The following is a 21,646-nucleotide window of genomic DNA, read 5'->3' on the forward strand; positions in this document are numbered from 1 at the left end:
AATTTGATTTTAAGGTTTTTTCAATGTCATATGAAATTCAGATATTGACACATGCATACATTTGTACCCCATTTTTGATAAAGATTAAGGTCACTGATACTAACAGCATCACTCATATTTTCTTTCCCTTTTCTACTTTTTCACATAACATTCTTTTTTGTGTAGTGTAGGTCCACTGATTTTAGGATTACTCACATAATAAGGTTTGTGAGATCATTTCTTCCAGTCCATTCTATGCCTTTTGTACTGTACAATGTGAAAATAATTCCGTATCTTTATACTTTTTTTACTTAAAGGCTTAGGGTAAAGTTTTAAAAAACAACTACGTAATTTGTGAGCTTTAGTCCCTGTAACAAGGTGGTCACCCCACTTCAGGCATAAAAGGGGTTAAAACAGCCCTGGGAGAGGGCAGTGCTGGGAGCCAATCAGAGTGGGGACTACAGTCAGCCAATAAGGGTTTGGCTAGACCCTACAAGAAGGGCTCCTGGAGAAGAGGAGCATACTTTTGCTGCAGGTCTGAAGGGCGATGAACCTAGCTGCCTGCTAGTAGGGTTACCTTGGATAGAGCAGTGCTGTGGGGGTGGCTAGGCAACTCAGGGAGCTCAAGCCTGGTTAACCCTAGGCTGAGGCCGAATGACAGCGGCCCAGGGAGGTACTTGGGCTGCAGAGGTGCAGACAGGGCTGCAGAAGGCAGCAGGTCCAAACCTCCACCAATGATAAGTGTCCATTTCAGATAGCGGTTTGCCCTGAGGCAGAGGCTAGATGATGACTGGCAGTGGGTCACTGAGGCAAGGTGGTATATGGGGTTAGGGTTTCCTAAGAGGGGAGGATTCCAGAGCATGGGAGCCAGTACTCTGAGGGATGGGCACTGTGGTCTGGAAGGGACACAGGTAGGGATGAGAGGTGGACAAGAGACATAAAGGTAGCTGCTGGTGAGACACTGCCAGGAGAGGGCAGTGAGGCTGAACTGATTTAATTTGCATAATGACCAGCAGCAGGCACCATGGTGGCGAGTCACAACTTGCTACAGTTCCATTTTCAACAGTGACGCATTCAATAAGGAGCCTAAATCCCACTGACTTTCAATGAGACTTAGATACTTTTTGAAAAATTTACCATTAATTGTTTTTACGGATACTAAAGACGTGCATACTGCACTAACAGACTCCAAACTGTACCATGGAAATGAGCAAGTCCAGACTAACAGTCCGGACTATTAGGATGTCAACTGGAATCATATTAGTCAAAACAGTTTGCAACTTAACCTCTCAGAATTAACTTGAAATCTTTCCATCTAGCGAGTCATTGACACATTGAGTGCCTTGCTGAACTGGGATTGAAGAAAGATGGCTTTAGGTAGACCTATGTTGTGACATACTGCAACTATGTTATGTTACTCATGACAAGAGGTATCCAGAGCAACCTAGTAAATCAATTTTCTTGTAAAACTGCTGGTAATCTTTCCCAAGCATCTTAAGACCTCAATTTCCTGAGTTAGACCATAGTTCAAGAATGCTTCCATATATGGGAAGAACACTTACACAATTCACTTAAACTGAATCAGTAGGACTGAAGAATACACTGAAAAGCTTTTCTGAATTGGGGCCTTCTGGCTGATCCTGCAAGTGCCTCCAATTCCCACTGCAGTCATTCAGTGAGACTCAAGAGTATTCAGCACCTCACAGAATTAAACTCAGATGGGTTACATGCTGTTCACCTTGAAGTCCAGGTGAACATCGGCAAGGACTGAAGATTTATTCTAATGTGGCAACAGACTAACTTTCAGGAACTTTATCTTCTGAAGTTCATTGAATGAAAGAAAAAACAATCACCTAAAACCAACATGAGTTGATTTCAAATAACACTATCAATATTCCCCAGGGACTCAAGAGTCATTTAATAAACAGTAAGTGAGCCAACTATTGGTTTAAATAATGAGAAAATACTGTGTTAGCCTGAGAACGTACAGGTGGCCCTGGTACACCAGGAAATCCATCCAACCCTGAAATGCCAGGACTCCCAATAGAACCATTGCAGCCGTCAATGCCAGGGAGACCTCTGGGCCCTGGCTGGCCAGGGTGGCCCTGTATGAAAGAGAGAGAGAAAGAGAATGAATTACACTTAGTATTTTACTATTAGAAATATTGAACCCCAAATCCCAATGTCTACCAAATTACAGTGCAACACAAGTATAGGCAGAACATCTAAATCGGGGCAAAATGCAGCTTGCAGGCTGGATAGGGCTTCCCAAGCCACTGGATCTGGTCCACAGTAGTCTCATCCAGCGCCCTAGACTCTCTCCTCCCACCCAACCTTCTGCCCCTCTTTCCTGCCCCCTACCCCATATGACCCAAACCTTCTGCATCATTGCTTCTGCACCCACATCACTTCCCAGACCCTGCACTCCCTTCTAGAGCCCTCTTCCATGTCACATCCCCCTTCCCGACCCTGCCCACCCGCTCCAGGTCAGAGTCTTCCCCTGCACCCATAACCCTCTCAGACCCTACACCCTAATCCTCTGCCCCAGGTCACAACCCAAAGCCCTGCCTCTCCTCCTGCACACCCTCCCCAAGTCACAACCCCTTCCCAGACCCTTCACCCCCTCCTATACACATCCTCCAGGACAGAATTCCATACCCCCTTCTGCATCCTGCACCCCAATCCCCTGCTTCCTTCTGCATCCAATCTCCTTCCCAGACTCCACATTTCTTCCATTACTATCATGGAAGAATGTGGCCTTTGACCACTTATCAAATTCTTGGAGTGACCCCCCACCACCAATCAAAAATTATTGCCCAGCACTGATCTAGATTTGCCTTTGAGTTCTGACATATGGCAGCTTTGCCCCCTCCCTCCTCACAAAGAGAGTCAAGCCTGCAGAGCATAGTAAGAACTTAATCAGCCTGAACTCTCCACTTTGGACCCGACTGCAAAGCCCTTAACTTATTTGATTATGAATAAAAATCTGCCCCCCTGGAATGGTGTCACAAGAAGTACATTCTTTCTGTGAGGTCCTCGCAGGGCGGAATTCATTCCATATTACTCCAGCACAATGCAAGCAATGCAGCACAACACTCGTCAGGTGACAGCGGGCAAAAGACCAAGGCATACAAGAGTGTAACTCCTAGTCACCACCAACGGGAATTGAATGAAAAAAAGTCAGAGCAAGAATAGGCCCAACAATGCTGAGTGAGCTCTGACAGTTCCAAATTATTCTATATTTAAGTTACTTCATTGCTCCGAAAACCTTTAATTGCCTTTAACAAACATCATTGTAATGGTGAATTAACAGCCAGGGAAATGAGCCAGATTCTGATCACATGTCATTTTTATACTCCATTAACTGCAGTGGATTCATTCCTGATTTACCCTGGTGTAAAGAAGGGCAGAATAGCTTGTTTAATTGCTTTCTCTTGAATGGCATATGGGTTTGTGTGGAGAGTACAAGGGGAAGCTAAACCAAAAAGACAATTCCAGGGTATTAAATGCCTCTTTATTCATCCTCTCTCCCACAGGAATGAGACATGTGCCTTCTGTGACAGGAGGGCAAGCAGCTCATATCTTAACAGCTCTGTCTGTCTTCACAGCACTACACCTGAACCATTTCAAAAGCCATTTTCGACTAATCCAAGATTCACTTCCTTAGGATGTGTCATTATTGTGTCTAATGGCACATACCTAACAAGTTCATGTCACTTTCATTTTCATGCCTTACTATCTGGACCAACAGCGCAGGTCCAGGTCAAAATCCACAAGGAAAGTTTTGCATATCCAGACTGCCTTCCATTTGAGGCTGGTAAGGTGCTTTATAAATGGTGAGCATTAGAACCCTCATTTTACTAAAGATAAAACTAGCACAGCAGGAGCATAGGGAGGTTACAAGGTATTAAAAAGGATTTAGACCTGTAATTTCCCCTGATTTCAATACCTCTGAAAATCTGGGCCTAATAGACTGGCTCAAGGACACACACTGATTTGGAGGCAGTCTTGGGAGTAGACCACTCAGTCCTTGTCTAAACAGTCACTTATGTGGCTTTAACTAACCCACTAAAGGGGAAGTCACACTAAATGTGTGACTTTAAACTGAATTCGCTCAACAAGGGCAAACCCCTTGTGAGTGGCTTGCTTTGGTTTCACTTAAGTCAATAAGGAACAAAAGTTCACTAAGCAGAAATAAGAATCATAGAACACTAGGACTGGAAGGGACCTCGAAAAATCATTGAGTCCAGTTCCCTGCCCTCATGGCAGGACCAAACATTGTGTAGACCATCCCCTATAGATGTCTGTCTAACCTGACCGTAACTATCTCCAGTGATGGAGATTCCACAACCTCCCTAGGCAAGTTATTCCAGTGTTTAACCACCCAGACAGTTAGGAAGTTTTTCCTAATGTCCAACCTAAACCTCCCTTGCTGCAGTTTAAGCCCATTGCTCCTTGTCCTAGCCTCAGGGGCCAAGGAAAACATTTTTTCTCCCTCCTCCTTGTAACCCTCTTTTAGGTACTTGAAAAGTACGTAATAGTACCTAAGTATCTACACAGGGATTTGCACAACTATACCTAAAGCTGTTTAATTAGACTATGCAGAAGTTTGTGCATAGACAAGGCTCCAGACCTTAGTTCGTACATCATCAAGCTCCCCACAGAAGAATCTTTACAAAAATAAAACATTCTAATCCCTGTTGATCTGGTTATCTTTGGCTGGGCTGTAAATATCTTAGGTGAATGTGCTGCTCTATAAGGAAACACAAACACTGGGTCATGATTGCTCTTTTTTTTTCAGACCCCATAGAGCAAATATCCCATGGTGTGGGGGCAGGAAGGGTTTTTGTAAGTTTACCGGCAAAGATCGTTACAATTTGATCCCACATGCTGTCACTCTGTTTCTATCATAGCTCTAGCTTCCAATTAACACTTTTGTACTGGATACGTCAGATTCTGATCTCATTCGCTTCATCATAAACTTGAACTAGCTTCACTGACTTGAAGCAATGAGGTAATATAGATGTAACTGATGGCAGAATGTGGCCCTATTAGAAGGGATCAAGTACAAGTGTACTGCTGATTTAATGTCTTTCTTCTACAGAAAAAGGAGAGTACATGGCATGAGCACACATAGGGTGAGGAATATTTAAATGACAGGTAGCCACAACACACCAAGGTGTTAGCACTTGACACTTGCAACTTAAAATATCAGAATCAGATGCCACAATTAGTGCCCTGCACAGATACAAAATTTGTAGCTGCATCTTCAGATATGATACACGGGTATCTGCATTCACATCTGCTGATGTGCATACGTGATATACAGCAGCTATCCATGGAGTTGCAGGACTCTATCCATAATGTCCAGAAGTCAGAGTTAAAGCCTCTTCTGAGAAAGCATCACACATAATCTATCATGCATTCATTTGGACTGTGAAAAGCACAGGATTTTCTACTTTTTGGCTAATCGGCATTCCTAATTTATGCCATCCTGTTCTAAGGGCCTGCTGACCGTGGGAGATGCACCCACAACTCCTCTTAACTTGAGAGGTGCAGGTAGCTATCGCTTCCCAGGATCTAGCCTTAAATGAGATCTTTTCCCCACTGAACAATAGAACTCATTTGGCCTCTTTCATCTTGAATTCCAGCTATCACATGCTTTGCTTGATCTGCCAGCTCAGCACAAAGGGAACATTTATAGTCTGTAATTACGGCATGGCAGGATGGATGGCTGTTACATGACTCTATTTTTATATTGGGTATGGAAGCCATTTTATGCGCCCAGTGCATCTACTGGCCCCAAATATTTTGCTAAGGGGGCCTTGTGAGGTGTCTAATGAATGCTAATGATGCCCTGAATCTATGTATGCTACTTATATGCCTGTATCATGTATATAGGTAAAGTTATAGATTTTAGCTATGTAGCTGCATTAGAAAATGTTTTAGTGCTAAGCTTCACAGTAGGTGTGAACTCAGCCCCAGCCAGGACATTGGACTAAACAATGAAGTGGAAACAAGTGCTCATACATTGAAACCACATCCCAGAGGCTTGGGACTTGTCAGTGGAATGCAGCCCACAAGACAGGTGACCTGGGCAGAGAAAATGAACTGAAATGAGATGCCCAGACATAGATTGCACCTGCCACATAAATGACTGGGGCATGCTGGCCAAACCAATGACCAATGGCAGTTTGCCACAACAGCCAACCTGAGTCAGGTGGGAGTGGACCCTCAAGTCACTATGGGAAAAAGAATGAGCTTTTTCCATAAACACAAGAACAAAACGGATGATGTGGACTCACCAGTGTCCATCTTGGATCTTTTGTCCTCTGGGTACCTGTGCCTATCTCCAAGGATCGATGTCCCAACATGTGGACCCCAGTGGGTCAGATCTACAACACTCCAGTAACTGAAACTAAGTAAGCTGAAAAGGATTTTCGGAAACTTTCAAGAACCAGCAAATAACACTGCTGGCCTACATAAGCAGTTATGATTGATGAATGTAAAGTATTGCTTTAACAATTCTTCTCTCTAACACTGGTCTTTCTTTTTAGTTAATAAATCTTTAGATATTTAGATCTAAAGGACTGGTGAGTGTGATGATTTGGGTAAGATCCAGGTATATATTGACCAGAAATTGGGGCTGAACCCTTTGGGGCCTGGAAGAATCTGTGTGGAGTTGGTGAAAAAGGCTTAAGAGCCTCTCACTTGAATTTGGGGGTTGTTGGACGGGGCTGGTAGAGCAGCTGGGAAGTCTGTGGATTTGCTTGAATGACTTCTGGCTGGCAAAGGGGCTGGCAAAAGTGCTGTTGTGGCTGTTGGATTTGCCTTAGTAAGAAGGAAATCCCAGCCTGGGGCTGTGAGTAGCCTGGATTTTAAGCAAAGATACCCTGAACTGATCTCCCTAGCTGTGCCCAGAAACCCCATCCTATAACAATGGCTCACAGGCTCCTTCTAACACAGAGTGCAGGGAAGCATGGGCTAGTTCATAAAGAGAAAGGTTCCCTGGGAAATAGAAAAATGTAGGAAAGGGAACCTCTTCCTCCAAAGTAACTTGTCCCACTACTGCCCTACTTTCTCAGTCTCAATCTATCCCTCTCCTCTAATACCATGATTGTGAAGAGCATTCTTTCTAAATCAAACAGACTTAGTGCAAAGGCTATCACAACAAGAGAGCTCAACAAATGCTAAAAACAAAAACAAAACCCCAGGGAAATGGATGCAATCAAGAGTGAATGCAAAGCTAATTTAAAAGCAGTTTCATTTATCATTTGTGCAGAGAATCATTCTGACCACTGCCAAGAGCCTGTATTTTCTTTACCAGAGCTGTAAATAGCCTAAGAACAAAATACAGTCTCTTGCTCTCCAGGTCTGCCTTTCCTGGCACAATGACTCACATCTTGTAGAGACCATTTCATTTTAGAATCCTGTATGCTCAGTTTAAACCATACAAATCTTCTACCTTTGTTTCCAAACATTTGCCAGGGATGTGTTTGAATCTAATCTCCATGGGAAAAATTAAACATATACAATAGAGGGGAGAACTTAAGTGCCTTTTCTACCATCTGTCTAAGGTCAACAATTAACAAACACATACTGCTGCTGTATGTACTAGATCAAAGGAATGCATCAGCCCGATTGGCTAAATACATTTCACAGGCAACCTCCGCTAGTCATCACCTCCCACAGGGTTCTCACAAGCAGTCCCCTTTGGGGAGGGGTAAAAGTAACATATTCAACCCCCAAAACAAAAAAGCAGTCCAATAGCACTTTAAAAGACTAACAAAATAATTTATTAGGTGATGAGCTTTCGTGGGACAGATCCACTTCTTCAGATCATAGCCATACTATAACAGACTCGAGAATTCGATAAAGCGAAGTATGGAAAAGAGCCCCTATAATGAGCTAGAAAATTGCCATCCCAGTTCAAACCACGTGTTAATGTGTCGAATTTGAATATAAAAGTGAGTTCATCAGCCTCTCTTTCCAAATGGCTGTGAAAGTTCCTTTTCAGTAAAACACAGACTTTCAGGTCATTTACAAAATGGCCCACTCCATTAAAGTGCTGGCTGACAGATTTGTGAATCAGGAGTGTTTTTGTGTCTGTTTTATGCCCATTAATACCACAGGGTTTGAACTGGGATGGCAATTTTCTAGCTCATTATAGGGGCTCTTTTACATATTTTATCTAATTCTTGACTTTCCCCCGCCTCCTTCTGCCCCTCTGCTCTCTGATTTGCTTACCTTGATAATAATTTTTCTGATTTGTCAACCTTGATTACTATTTTTGGTTCTCTGTGCCTCATATATTAAGTCTGTTCTGGTATGGCTATGATCTGCTACTGGGCTGCTTTTTTGTTTTGATCATATACAGACTAGCACAGCAACCTCTCTGTTAATATTCAACCCCCATCCACGCTAGCTCTTTAAATAGCTCCCTGATGGCTTTTGCCACAGCTCAGCCAGCTCTAGCCGGAGCTGAGGACTAGGGCATGCCTGCTTACTTTCACCTCTGCCTTTGGGAAAATCCCTTGAGTACTGATAAAACACTCTGACTACTGACCTGCCTGCCCATATACTATCATCATCTTGTGCAGGAAGAACAATGTATTGTACACACAAACACAAATCTAGACGTGTATACATATGTAGTTCACAAGTCCAAACCACTCCCTATCTTGAAATGGGATTACAGGAATACTGGAGAACATAGAAATATTTTCCCAAACAGCAGGATTCTGCATTTTCTACATAAAAAGAAGTTATTTATTTCAGCAGTAAGAATGAAAACAAAATGAACTGCTTTTAAAGCTTCCCCTTTCTGCATCTGTAAGGGGAAAATAGCTACAATCCACGATGGAGTTTAGTGACAGAATGGCCATACTCTTGAATAATCTGCGGTTCACAATGAACTAAACCCCATTTTTGTCAACAAAACACATGGAATGTGCACCCACAAATTATGTTTTGTTGCCTGTCGACAAAACTCAGCATTTCACCTGGCAGCATTCTGCCTCTCAGCCATAAGGCACAATGCTGCTGTTGACAGATGCTGACAACAAAAAAAGCTGCAGGGATGCTCTGCGGCACATTCTTTCGACAGACAGGTCATCCAGAACAATGGGCAGCCATGTCTGTTGTGCTTCTGCATGCCTGTTTTGTCAAGCTAGAGCAGCTGGGCAGCCCGGCCGCTCTGTTAACAGGGTAGGGTGCTCTTCTGATCCACATCTAGCGTGCGGCCACACTGTGTCGACAGAAGCTTTGTCGGGAAATCTCTTCTTACCGTGACTTCTGTTGACAGAGGGCTGTAGTGTGACCATAGCCCTAGAGACTAACAAACTTATTAGGTCATGAGCTTTCACGGATTTTACCTAATGAATTTGTTAGTCTCTAAGGCTACACCTACACTAGGAGCATCTGTCGACAGAAATCTCGTCAGAACTTCTGTCAACAGATTGCTGCTACACACAACTTGCTGTTGACAGAGAACTGCCAGACTGCATTGCTGTCTGACGACAGAAAGTGGAATGGCAGCTCTGCAAAAAGCTGCCTGGCAACCGGAAGCCCTCTCTGTCGACAGAAGTGTCTACACTACACTCGCGTGTTATTCCTCAAATTTTTGAGGGATAACACTGTTGAGACAAATGCAGAGTTCTGTCGAGACTCTGTTGGCAGAACACCTTCTGTGCGTAGATCAGTGGCTCCCAAACTTTTCGGCATCACGCTCTGTTTTTCATTTTTGAGAAACCCTCATGCCCCCCACCCTTCTTTACCACCATCTAACCCCCTTTTTAACAAAATATTCAATTCAATCTAAGCCCTGCACTGCCAGGGGCAGATGCCTGCCCACCAGCCACCAGGGCCCTGCGCTGCTGGAGCCAGCCACCCGCCTGCCAGCTGCCCACCCCAGCTGTTGGACAGTCACCTGAGCCCCAGGCTGCTGGGGTCAGCCTCCCCCACCAGCCGTCCGAGCCTCACGCTTCCAGGGGCCAGCCATCTGCCTGCCAACCTGAGCCGCCCAAGCCTCGTGATGCCAGGGCTAGCCACCCAAGCTTCATGAGCCCTGCAAGCCTGCAGCCTGAGTCCCACAAGCTCCTCCGCCCAAACCCCTCCCCTCCCCCAAAGCCAGGCACAACCAGCCTCCCACTCTCACCCCATTCCCCTCCCCTGAGCCAGGGACCCCCAGAACCCCATCTAACCCCACCCTCCCCTTCTTCCCCTCTCCAACCCACACTCACTCGCCTTTGCAGGAGTCAGCTAGCTCTGTGTGGGTCTTCGTGGCTGCCTGCTTTTTATAGCGGCTGCGCCAGATCACTTGTGTAAAATGGCAGGGGCTGAGAGCCAGAAGCACAGGCCGGCTTTTCTTTGGGTAGGGGGAATGATGGTGGGGGGGGGACTAGGTTGCGTCATCCCCTCCACCCCGCAGTTTAGGAAACCATGGTGTAGATGCTCCCTGATTTATGTGGATGGAAGGCTGCTTCTGTTGACAAAACTCTCTACTGTAGACACAACCTAAGGTTTCACAGGACTGCTTGTTGTTTTTGAAGTTACAGACTACCATGGCTACCTCTCAGACTTTTACTATGATGGAGGAGGTTAGGGATGACCGTGGCACTGTACCCTTACATTTGCTGGGATACTGTCTCTGTGCCAAAACCAATGGCTTTATATTGATACATTTACACACACAAACTCACCGGAATCCCATTGATCCCTTGAAATCCAGGAACCCCCATTGGGCCCTAAAGGAAAAGGACACAAGAAGTATTTTGCATGGACAATCTTGTGCATTAGTCACACCCAGTTTATTCTTTATATGGTTTTACTTATCACCCAGGTAAGTCATTTACTCTACATCTTGTGAGAATATATGATCAAATATCCACAGTAAAAGGAGTAGAACATCTCATTCTGAGCACCCAGGGTCCTCCATTGTCACTGGCACTGGAGTCAACAGAGATGGGAACTGAGGATGCTCAGGAAACTGGCTGCCACATAAATGCCCCAAACATTTTTATTAAGTATTTTAAAAGAAAAATACAAATTGATATTGTACCTCTGAGGCACGGTGTGACACCAGGTTAATCATAAATAGTACTTCATATGGATTAAATCCAAGCCTCACAAATGTTTCAAGAAACGTTACAGCTGTCCCTACAATTTTGTCGGTACCAACCTATGCCACAGATTTAGCTAGCTGAGAAATACATCTGCTTACATTACTCCTGCATCTGTTCCAACTGAATACTGTTGTGCTGTCTCTGTCAACCTGTTAGACAAGCTGGATGTTGCATGTACCTCCACAGTGAGAGGAAAAAGTCAGTGACAGGACCAGGACGCCCATCTCAAAGCAGACAAGTGGTTCATTAAGTTCAGCAGCAGCCTGTCTCCAAAAGTGTCTGATATTTACTGCTTCAAAGGAAGGTGCAGAAAAGGCCGCTTCTGGATAAGGGTCCCTCAGGGGAAGTTTCTTACTAATTCTTGATAGTTAGAGGTTGGCTTCTGTCCTGAAGCAGGGGAGTTTCTCTCTTACAGCATTCTTGATGATTGTTTCTAGCCCATATTGTTGTAATTCTGGATGTTCTTTTTATCCTTGTATTGAATCCTGCCCACCTCAGAGCAATGAGTGCCACAGGATAATTGTGCATGGGAGAACACAGGATGAGGGAGAAGGGTGACATATATCTTCTGCTCAGTTTTGCTTTTCAGTTTCACTGCATGTTCCCTTATTCTTGTCTTTGTAGAAAGGCTAAGTAGATGTGTCCTCTCTGCTCTCTCTATACCAGTCATTATTCTATATTCTTCCTCTTTTCCTCTCTAAGGTAAACTGTCCCAATCTTTTCAATCTCTCCTATGAGGTTTTGACCATGTCTTGTTTCATTCTCATTGCCTGTCTCTGAAAGCCCTCTCTTGCTGCTGCACCCCTTTTGAGATGGGCTGACAGAACTGCTCACTAACAGCATTATAGCATCTGTATTATGCTCTGCTCCTTTCCTTATATAGCTTATATACACATTCCATATTTTCCTCAATTGCCCTTTATTTTCACTGAGTTCAGTAATGCTTAAGTCTTTCTACAACATTGTTACAAGTAATTTAGAACCTAGTGAGATGCAGATGTAATTTATACGTTAGTCCCTCACTGTGCATTACTTTGCAATCTCCAACACAGAATTTCACCTCCTAACATGCTAGCCATTCACTGAACTTTGGTAGGGTTTGACTGTCTGAGACAGGGAAGCCTGCTACATTTCCTTGGGGTGTTACTGGGATACCCCTACACCTTTCTTCAATCTCTTTTGGTTTCATGACAATATGCATTCTGTTGGTCATGTAAAGCAAAAGACTCAACAGGCAACATTGAAGCCATTTTGCTTGCATCAGCCAGCAGAAGGTGACATCCTGGACTATATATATATCACTACTGCCCTGTATAATACAGCTACCAAGACTGTCATCTTCAGACTAAACTCAGTGGTCACTCTGGAGATGTTTCTCAAATGGTGTATCCACTGAACAACAGTGAAATAGTCCAGTACTATTTTCATTCACTCAAAAAGAGATACTCTGATCACATCTACTGTAGGAAGAAAAGAGGAAAGTGCTTATTGAACCTACCTTATCTCCTTTTTGTCCAGCTGATCCTGGATAGCCCACTGCTCCTCTCTCACCTTTTGCCCCTGGCAAACCTTGTGGCCCAGTAAATCCTGGAGCACCTATAGGTCCTTGATTCCCAATAGGTCCCGGACGACCCTGAAAGAATTACAGTAAGAGGTCAGTCCAATTTTCCATGTGTAAAAATGACCTGTATGTCTCACATATAACTACGCCTTCCAAATTACTGAAGGCAGATCAGGAAAGATCTCTGAAGGTTCTCCGGTGCATTCCTGGTTAAAGACAGTCTACGGACCAACGAATAATATTTGTAAGAGCTATTTCAGACGATGCAGAATGAAGAGTTAAGGGCATATTACATAAATAATGAGACACTCCTACTTTTCCATCAGGATTTCTGGCAATTCACCAGGCTATAAGGAATAGTGGAGGAGGACGGCATCTGAAATCAAGCTGACCACTTCTAACTGAGGTTGAGCCCTCGAATTCTAAGCTTCCCAGACAAGTACAAAATATCCACACTTGAAAAGCCATGAAACAGAACAGGAAATGCAATAGAATGCCTAGTTTTGCATGGGTCACATGCAATCAGAGGCCTTGCACTCACAAAACACACACAGACTAGCATCACGCTTGGCACAAAATGGGTGGGGACTCCAATGTCCTCTCTTCTTGCTTGGTAGACAGTATGTGGCTTTTAGGAAAGGCCGCCTAGCCGTTTTGACCAATCACGATTCTTATCCTGCTCAATCTTAGGAAGAGAAAAGCCATTAATGTAATTTCCCAGGGCAGTGTTCCCCTTTTGGGAACACAGAGCATAACGTTTGGCCTGCAAAAGCTTTGCTTCAGACCCTTGCAACAGCAGAGAAATGATTACATGAGATATATGCATGAAAGCTACAAACTTTTATTATATTTGTTCATTTCATCTTTCTCATCTAGATAATGTTATTCTGTAGTCACTAAAAATTGTTCAACTTAATTCACGAGAACATGCAGCATTTTTGAAAACTGATTAACAATTCAGAACGAAGCATGACTGATGCCAGTTTGAGGATGTACACGATATATGATATTTGTGACCTATGTTCAGATGTAATTTGTGCAATCAGAGAATCATGATGGCTCCACGAGCAGGGGAGATAATGCAGTAACTAAATAGGACCAAGAGATGGCAAACTTTTCTAAAATGGGAGAGACGAATACACAGTTTAACATATATTGCTCTGGCATCACCTCAGAAATCACAACAAAGACTAAGTTATGCAGAGCTGCCACTTGTAAGAGTCTGTGTAACCTGAACAGTGCTTAATTTGTAACGAAAGACATTCCCAGGCTCACACAATTAGGTGCCTGGCTCAAGCAATTTTGTTACATTCATAATCAATGCAGCAAGCTTACAGGTGCCAGGGCTATGAATTGCAAAACACAAAGGTGCCAGAGCTCAGTGCTGGCAAACTCTGGCACAAATTAAGTACTAAATCTGAATACTTTCATCTGTAATTGTTTATGGAGCTTCCTGCATGTATTTTGACATCACTTGCAGAAGACCGAAGATTTGCATCAGTATTCTGTAGTATGGTCACATTTCCCCAAATCTAAAACTCTTTTTTAAAAGTGGAGAGTGTCCGTCAGGATGCAAGGACACAAAACATTCACAGAAGTATGACTAAAGATAATCTGTTTTCATTAACTAGTATTGTCTCCCCACTGGATCAGCATTTAAAATAAAAGAAAACATGCATTTGTCTTAGCTGCAATGAATATTAATAAAAGAAATTGGTAATTCACATACTGGTCTGGTAATTTAGGTAAACTTCTGAATCGAGTCAGGAACTCTGTAAGGCCAGGACTACACTAAGAGGGAAGGCTGAATTAAGTTATGCAACTCCAGCTACATTAACTACATAGCTAGAGTCAATGCAGCTTAACTCAAGCATCTGTGCAGTCTCCATTGCAGGAGGTCAATGGATTCCATCAACTTCCCTTACTCCTTGTAAGGACCAGGAGTACCTGTGCCAATGGGGATGCCCTCAGAGTTAGATTTAATGTGGCCTTACCAGACATGCTAAATCAAAGTTTGGAAGATTAATTGCAGCAGTGTTGATCTTCCACATAGTGAAGATATACTCTAATAGACTGAGAATTTTGCAATGCTGTATTTAGAAACCAATGTGCAGATCATATAGAATAAGGTTCTTCTATATTGATAAGCACAGCCCATCTTTTTTAAGATATAATTTGAGGTGCATGTCTCCTAGAGCTAGAAGGGACCTTGGGAGGTCCAGTCCCAGTCCCCTGATCTCTTGGCAGGACCAAGCACCACCCCTGGCATCTATTTGCCCCAATCCCTAAAGAGCCTCCCCAAGGGCTGAGCTTACTACCCTGGGTTTAGTAGGCCAATACTCAAACCACTGAGCTATACCTCTTACCCCCCTTTCCCCCAGCCTATCTGCAATTCTCTTCCTCTCAGTCAAAGAGGACACACGTTGATGTTAGTTCCTCACAACAGTCCACAATGCAAAAATGGACTCTCTGAAGACAATATGCCTCTACAGGTTCTGCCCAGAAAACTAATGCAGGCATTAGACAATATTAAGAAAATGTGTGTTAATGTCATTCATACAATAGTGATTGCAAAAGATTAGCTGGCCTGTTCAACCTGGTGAGTGAATGAATATATGAACTTCTCCCATAAAATTAGGATGTTTGATAAATAATTAGAACCCTGCAAATCTGCAGATATGGATCCGAATAGTCACAGCTCATTTTTGCAGATACTGATGTGCATACAAATTTTGTATCTAGAACCCCACAAATCTGCAGATATCCGCTATGAAGGTATCTGAATCTGCAGATGTGGATATCCACGGATCATTTTTATGGCTGCAGATACCAATTTTGTATCCACGCAGGACTCTAAAAATAACCTTGGCAGCTGTGTGCTCAAAAAGAGAGATTCACATTACATTTTGTAGTAGCTATTCAGACAATTCAGAGTTAATTCAAAAGAGAGAAATATAATTTTAAACTCTATGACTCGCTATACAAACAAGTCTTTCACTACATGCCCACACACAAAATGTATTTTGTCAACTGCCAACAAAACTTGGCACTTTGCCAACAACCTTCTGCCCCTCCCAGATGAGTAAAAGTGTCTTTGTCAACAGATTCTGTTGACAAAAAAGCTGTGTGGCTGCTCTGGGGGGACCTTCTGTAGACAGACAGTGCTTCCGGGACACGGGGCAGCCCCGTCTGCTGTGCTTCCAGTTGGCTGTTTTGTCGAGAGCAGCTGGGCAGTGTGTCTGCTCTGTCAACAGAGTGGATCGCTCTTTCAATCAGCTTCAGTGTATGGCTGCATTCGGTCAACAGATGTTTTGTTGGAAAATCTCTTCCCAACAGAAACATCTGTCAACAGATGTTTCTAGTGTAGCTGTAGCCTAGATTATTTGTACTTTATATATGTGTTGACTACTACTACTACTGTTGCTTAACCCTTTCCTCTGCGTGGTCTCTTCCATATCACTTTGTCTTGTCATATTACCAGCTGGCAAAACTCAGCTAAATTAAATAAGGTTATTCTAGCAAAGAACCTGTCTCTAAATTTGTATGTAGTTTGAAAAACAAAATAAAATGTTAAATTATTTCCTCTTTTACTTACCCTCTAGGACCTGTGTTCAGCTCCTGTGTTTCCCTTGCAAGTTCTATTAACATCACTAACTCCCTGGAACAAAGTGAAGAATGCAGCTCCCTACTGAGTACCATTCTCAGGAACTATAGCTGGAGGCAGAAGGAACCCTGACCTCAGGCCTTGGTAGGAAAAAAGTTTTTATGGTTTATTTTTAAAACATATATATTGTTTTGTAATTTAACCTGTTGTTAAAATCATTTTTAAAGCCTTCCAGTTCCCCTTTCCCATCCCGACAGGCTGGATCGCCTAATCACATATTCCATGATGTTTCTTCATTACAGACACAGTTTTCTTTACAGTTTTAGATGCTCACCCTCATCTTGCATTTGCTTCTTTTGGTCTTTCAGCTGAGATCAAGTGTAGCATATTTTTAATATTTTCTATCTTTTCTATCTGGGAGCGATGACATTTGCAACAGGGGGGACTGTGAACAAAAAATTCTTTGCAGTTTCTCTCTTCTGATCTCATTTTCAATCTGAGGTAAGCATCAATGGCACACTCTGACTTGAAGGCCAGATGATAATGTAAACGGCACCATGGCTGAAATATATGCTGAAAATGGGCACTGCACCTGTGCAATCAAGCTGTCTTCTACTAATTCGGACAATAACAATGTTGAGTAAAGCAAGGGTTCTTCAAACACTGTTGTGATGCCTTCACTTGGTGTAACTCTTCAGAACATTACCACATTCACGTATTTGGAGTGTGGAATTATTCATCTAAGGCTATGTTTACACTAGCCCAAAACTTCGAAATGGCCATGCAAATGGCCATTTCAAAGTTTACTAATGAAGCGCTGAAATACATATTCAGCGCCTCATTAGAATGCCTGCAGCCGCGGCACTTGGAAATTGACGTGGCTCGCCACTGCACAGCTTGTCCAGATGGGGCTCCTTTTGGAAAGGACCCTGGCAACTTCGAAATCCCCTTATTTCTAACAGCATTTGCATGGCCATTTCGAAGTTTTGGGCTAGTATAGACACAGTCTAAATGTGCAACTCTTGCACTGACATTAAAGTTAAAAATATATTTTCTGAGCCACCCAATTGATAAATGTGTCCAGTAGAGGCAGCATGGACTGTCACACAACTCTTGTCTTTTCTGAGTCACTTTGATGAGGGAATTAAATGTATTCTCTGTGCTCTAATCACAATGGGTGAAACGTTTACTATTTACTTAGCATCCCACAAGGAAGATTTTAATAGCTCTTGAAGATGGTGCTAGCATGTCACTAAACTCACAAAGACACAGTAAAATACCTCTAATCTCTCTAGTAAATGTGATTATAAGGCTCTCTTGAATTCCCCTTGCTTCCTTTGAAGTCTGTGAGGATGGAAACAGTGTTTTCCATGCTGAAACATATGCCTTATCTTCACTGATAAACAGATGCATTTTTATGTTGGGTTATCTTATTGCACTTGAGCTATCACATGACCAGCTCTATACCCCAGGTCCCTTTGAGTAGATCTCAGAGAGTTTACCTCAGCCTCAAGGTAAAACTAAGGTGCTTTGTCTTCATGGTGTTTTTACTTTGGCATATTTCATGCTTATTAATTACCCTGGGTAAGAAACCCTATGGCTTTTTTAGCTACAAAGACAAGGCCAAAGAGAAACTTTAAGCCACATTCAACAGCAACTTAAGCAGATCACCAGAGCCCTCTGTTTTTCATCATCATTACTGTTCTACATTTGTATTACTGCAACCTCTAGGAGCCAGTCAGTCAAGTCCCCACTGCTCACCTAAATCATATGGTATGGCTATGACCTTGTGAGTGGATGACAATTTTCTGTAATACAACACAAGCTTGATTATCTGACACCCTTGGGGAATTGGCATTGCCAGGTAATCACATTTTTTGGCTAGTCAAATGGGGCCAGTGCAGCTCCACTTGCCTGACCCTGGCTAGAGGGCCAGCCCCTCTTCTGGGGGCTGGACAGGCCACCCCTCTGCTGCCAGCTCTACGAAGGGCAGATGGCCCTTCTCTGATGGCCCCAGCTGCGGAGGGTTGGGGGTGGGAGGTGGCTCTACTGCAGCCAGCCCTGGCTGGGAGCTGGGAGGCTGGCCCCATGGAAGCCACCCCTGGCCAAGAAGCCAGCCCAAGTGCTGGTTAACAGAGTGGGCAGGTTATCTGAGTGTGAGAATACGGCTTTGACTGTAAATAGATTTTTTAAATAACTGACTCCATATAACATCTGCCAAGTATGAATTTTTGGATGAATAAGGGTTTGTGCTAAAATCTGTCATATCTTTGCCACTTGTGAACATTTTCATGACTACCCCACTAGTTGTTTGGATACTACCAAACAGGTAGGAACTCAACTTTGAGAATGATAGTGAACCACAATACAAGTTTTCATTAACAAACATATTTGTGTATCTTGTTTATATTACTCGACCACCTTTCATTTAAGATGGCTGAGTTCCTGGAGGTGTGTCACTATGTTCAGAACCAGGCGAATGGAGTAACTTCTTGACAGAACAAACTTTCCCTGGCCATTTCTTGGACTTTGTCCCTTTGTGCCACAACCATAATGTGATTCAGACATTGTTTTATAGTCAATTAGTGCAAACTGTTAAAAAGGCAAAACAAGAGACTCAAACAATTCATCCATCTGCTACTGTTTTTGCTTTGGTATCTGCCTGCACTAACCAAGACTGTAAAGTGATTGTGAGTGATGGGACCAGCATATTCCTTTTGAAGCACCACATCATGCTAGGAAACAACAGAAAACTGACTGAAAAAGCATTTTGATGGAAGGCTCTTTAGAAATGGAATAGTTTCTTTTAACCAAACGTGGGACTCCCCTTGGCTCACATTTCAATTCACCTGTTTCTTGGGCGGTTACACTGAGAAGCCAGAATGATGGGGCATGATCAAGGCTCAGTAAGGAAGTAACTGCCATGCAAACAATGAAGTCACAATTAGATTATTGTCCCTGCCTTTTTAACTCATGCTTATATATTACATAAATGTACACCCATAAGCACACCACATAACTCAGTGAATTGCACACACACATTTTTCCATCACTTTTGTTAAGTGGAAGGGGGAGACCTCAGTTTGCTTATTGTTTTCTCTAAACAAGGTCTGCGGCAGGGTCATGCACCTGACAGTGCTATGAAACTGTTCCTTGACTTCACTGACACAAAATAATAGAAACGCTTGCTTACTTGGGACCCTGGCCTGTAAACATTACTCCCTTTGAATAGCAACTTGTTCCAGGATTATTGATTCACCAACAGGCAAGCAGTGAAGAGGTACAAAGTCAACAGGAATCCATGAGAAATAAAGGCAGAGCAAGTGCCAGAATCAGAGCAGAAAATGTAAAGTACCAGGTATTAATATTATTTTCTAGTTAAAATTAAGACAATGGATTAAACAGTGAACAGGATATAAGCATATGTTTAAATTAAGTATGTGAGTTAATTATTTCCTGACCTGTGGCCTGTGTTATTTAGAAGGAATACTGCTTTCCCTGGCATGGCCTGTGAGTTTAGCAAGTTAAGCCATTATAGGTAGCACTGTATTATTTATGCTTCAAAGAAATGCACTGGAGAAAACTTCAGTGGCCACATTTTAAAGGGGCACATTTTTTCTCCCACAGGCAAACATAGGGATAAGGGACTGGTGACAGAGCGGGGGTTTAGCTGGCAGAAGCACGTCCACACAGCCTCTTTACTGCCGGCAGCCCCCTCTGCTGAGAGCAAAATCTCATGCTGTTATGCTAATTAGCTGCATGAGTATGCAAAGGGCAAACCATTTGCAAATTTCTCAAAAATGCTATGCTGTGGGGCCATGTAGACATGCCTTGTAGGAGTGAAACAGGATGAGTCTTGAAACTTTCCAGGAAACTCTCAGGACTGGAGTTTAGGAAGGGCTGGTGCTTTCTGTGCAATTTCATTATGTACCTAATATTTAAAGGTGTCCAATGCCCTTAGCTCCTCCTTAGGTCAAAGGTAGTGAAAGCCATTTCTCACCTTACAGGATCCAGGTTCGAGCCACAGAACCAGTGCTATACAGGGTGATCAGGTAAGAGGTAAGTACAGAGCCCCAGTCAGCTTGTGATCATTAACAGGTTTGCTCTCATTGGAAGGCAGCATTGTTTAGTGGATAGGTTTTATTCCCAGCTCTCCTACTGGCCTGCTGTGTGTCAATGGGCAATTCACACACTCCAGTCTTCTGCTTCCTCCAGTCCCCTTCCCTGTGCCTATACTGCAAGACAGTGGTCAACAACCAGCTGAGAGCAACTGACTGGTCGATCCTAGAGACTCTCTCAGTTGCTCACAATCTCTAGTGGTGCAGCAGGGCTGCCACTAAGGCAGGCTCCCTGGTTTCACAATGTAGCCTGGGATGGAGTGGGAGAAAGGGTATCAGAGGTCTCCATGCACTGCTTCTGCCTCCAAGCATCACCCCTGCAGCTTCCATTGGTTGGGAATGGGGAACTGTGGCCAATCACAGAACACTAGAACTGGAAGGGACCTAGAGAGGTCATTGAGTTCAGTCCTCTGCCTTCACAGCAGGACCAAGCACAGTCTAGACCATCCTTGATAGATGTCTGTCTAACCTGCTCTTAAATATCTCCAGTGATGGAGAGTCCACAACCTCCCTAGGCAATTTATTCCAATGTTTAACCACCCTGACAGTTAGGGAGTTTTTCCTAATGTCCAATCTAAACCTCCAATGCTGCAGATTAAGCCCATTTTTCCTTATCCTATCCTCAGAGGCCAAGAAGAACAATTTTTCTCCCTCCTCCTTGTAACACCCTTTTAGGTACTTGAAAACTGCTATTATGTCCCCTCCCTCTAAGTCTTCTTTTTTTCTGAACTAAGCTATCTTGTCAAAGTCCTTTACTCCTTGTCATATTGAAGAGTACAGGGATCGACTGCTGATCCCAGATAGTTCAATTTCATGTGTCCCTACTAGGTGAACAAAAATGAACCTGGAAGATTATCACACCAGGTCAATCTTCCGCATAATGTAGACATACCCTCCAACTCTGTGAACAGATGGAGTTTGACAGAAGGGTTGCATAAACACAGCTTCCAAAAAGGGAGAAAGAAGAGAGACTGAAGTCAGGTCTATGCTAAACCTTGAAGTTGATCCTATGACGATGGGGCAGCTGGAATTGACGTATCTAGGGTAGACTTATCTGGCCATCCTCACAAAGGGATGTTAACAGAAAAAACTCCCCCATTGACCTCCCATACTCCTCGTGAGAATGAGGAGTACCAGAGTCAACTCTCAAGCCTTGATAGTTTGATTTTGTGCATCCCCACTAGGTGCATGAAACTGAACCCTGGAAGATTGAGCCCGATGAGGTATATCTTACTGCCAGTGTATATGTACCCTGAGTATG

The 21,646-nt window shown here is 43.3% G+C and overlaps 1 protein-coding gene across 3 annotated transcripts in view; it reads right to left on the reverse strand.

Annotated features, from left to right (window-relative positions):
- Positions 1–21,646, reverse strand: part of COL4A6 (collagen type IV alpha 6 chain) — a 244,677-nt gene that overhangs the window by 75,691 nt on the left and 147,340 nt on the right. For all 3 annotated transcript variants that reach the window (XM_075008105.1, XM_075008104.1, XM_075008102.1), the window contains exons 5-7: positions 12,601–12,735; positions 10,680–10,724; positions 1,968–2,084 (exon numbers count right to left, since the gene is read on the reverse strand). In XM_075008105.1, the coding sequence (XP_074864206.1) occupies positions 1,968–2,084; positions 10,680–10,724; positions 12,601–12,735 (297 nt within the window). The remainder of the gene's footprint in view (positions 1–1,967; positions 2,085–10,679; positions 10,725–12,600; positions 12,736–21,646) is intronic.

The sequence above is a fragment of the Carettochelys insculpta genome, chromosome 13 (assembly GCF_033958435.1).
Source record: "Carettochelys insculpta isolate YL-2023 chromosome 13, ASM3395843v1, whole genome shotgun sequence".
Taxonomy (NCBI): domain Eukaryota; kingdom Metazoa; phylum Chordata; order Testudines; family Carettochelyidae; genus Carettochelys; species Carettochelys insculpta.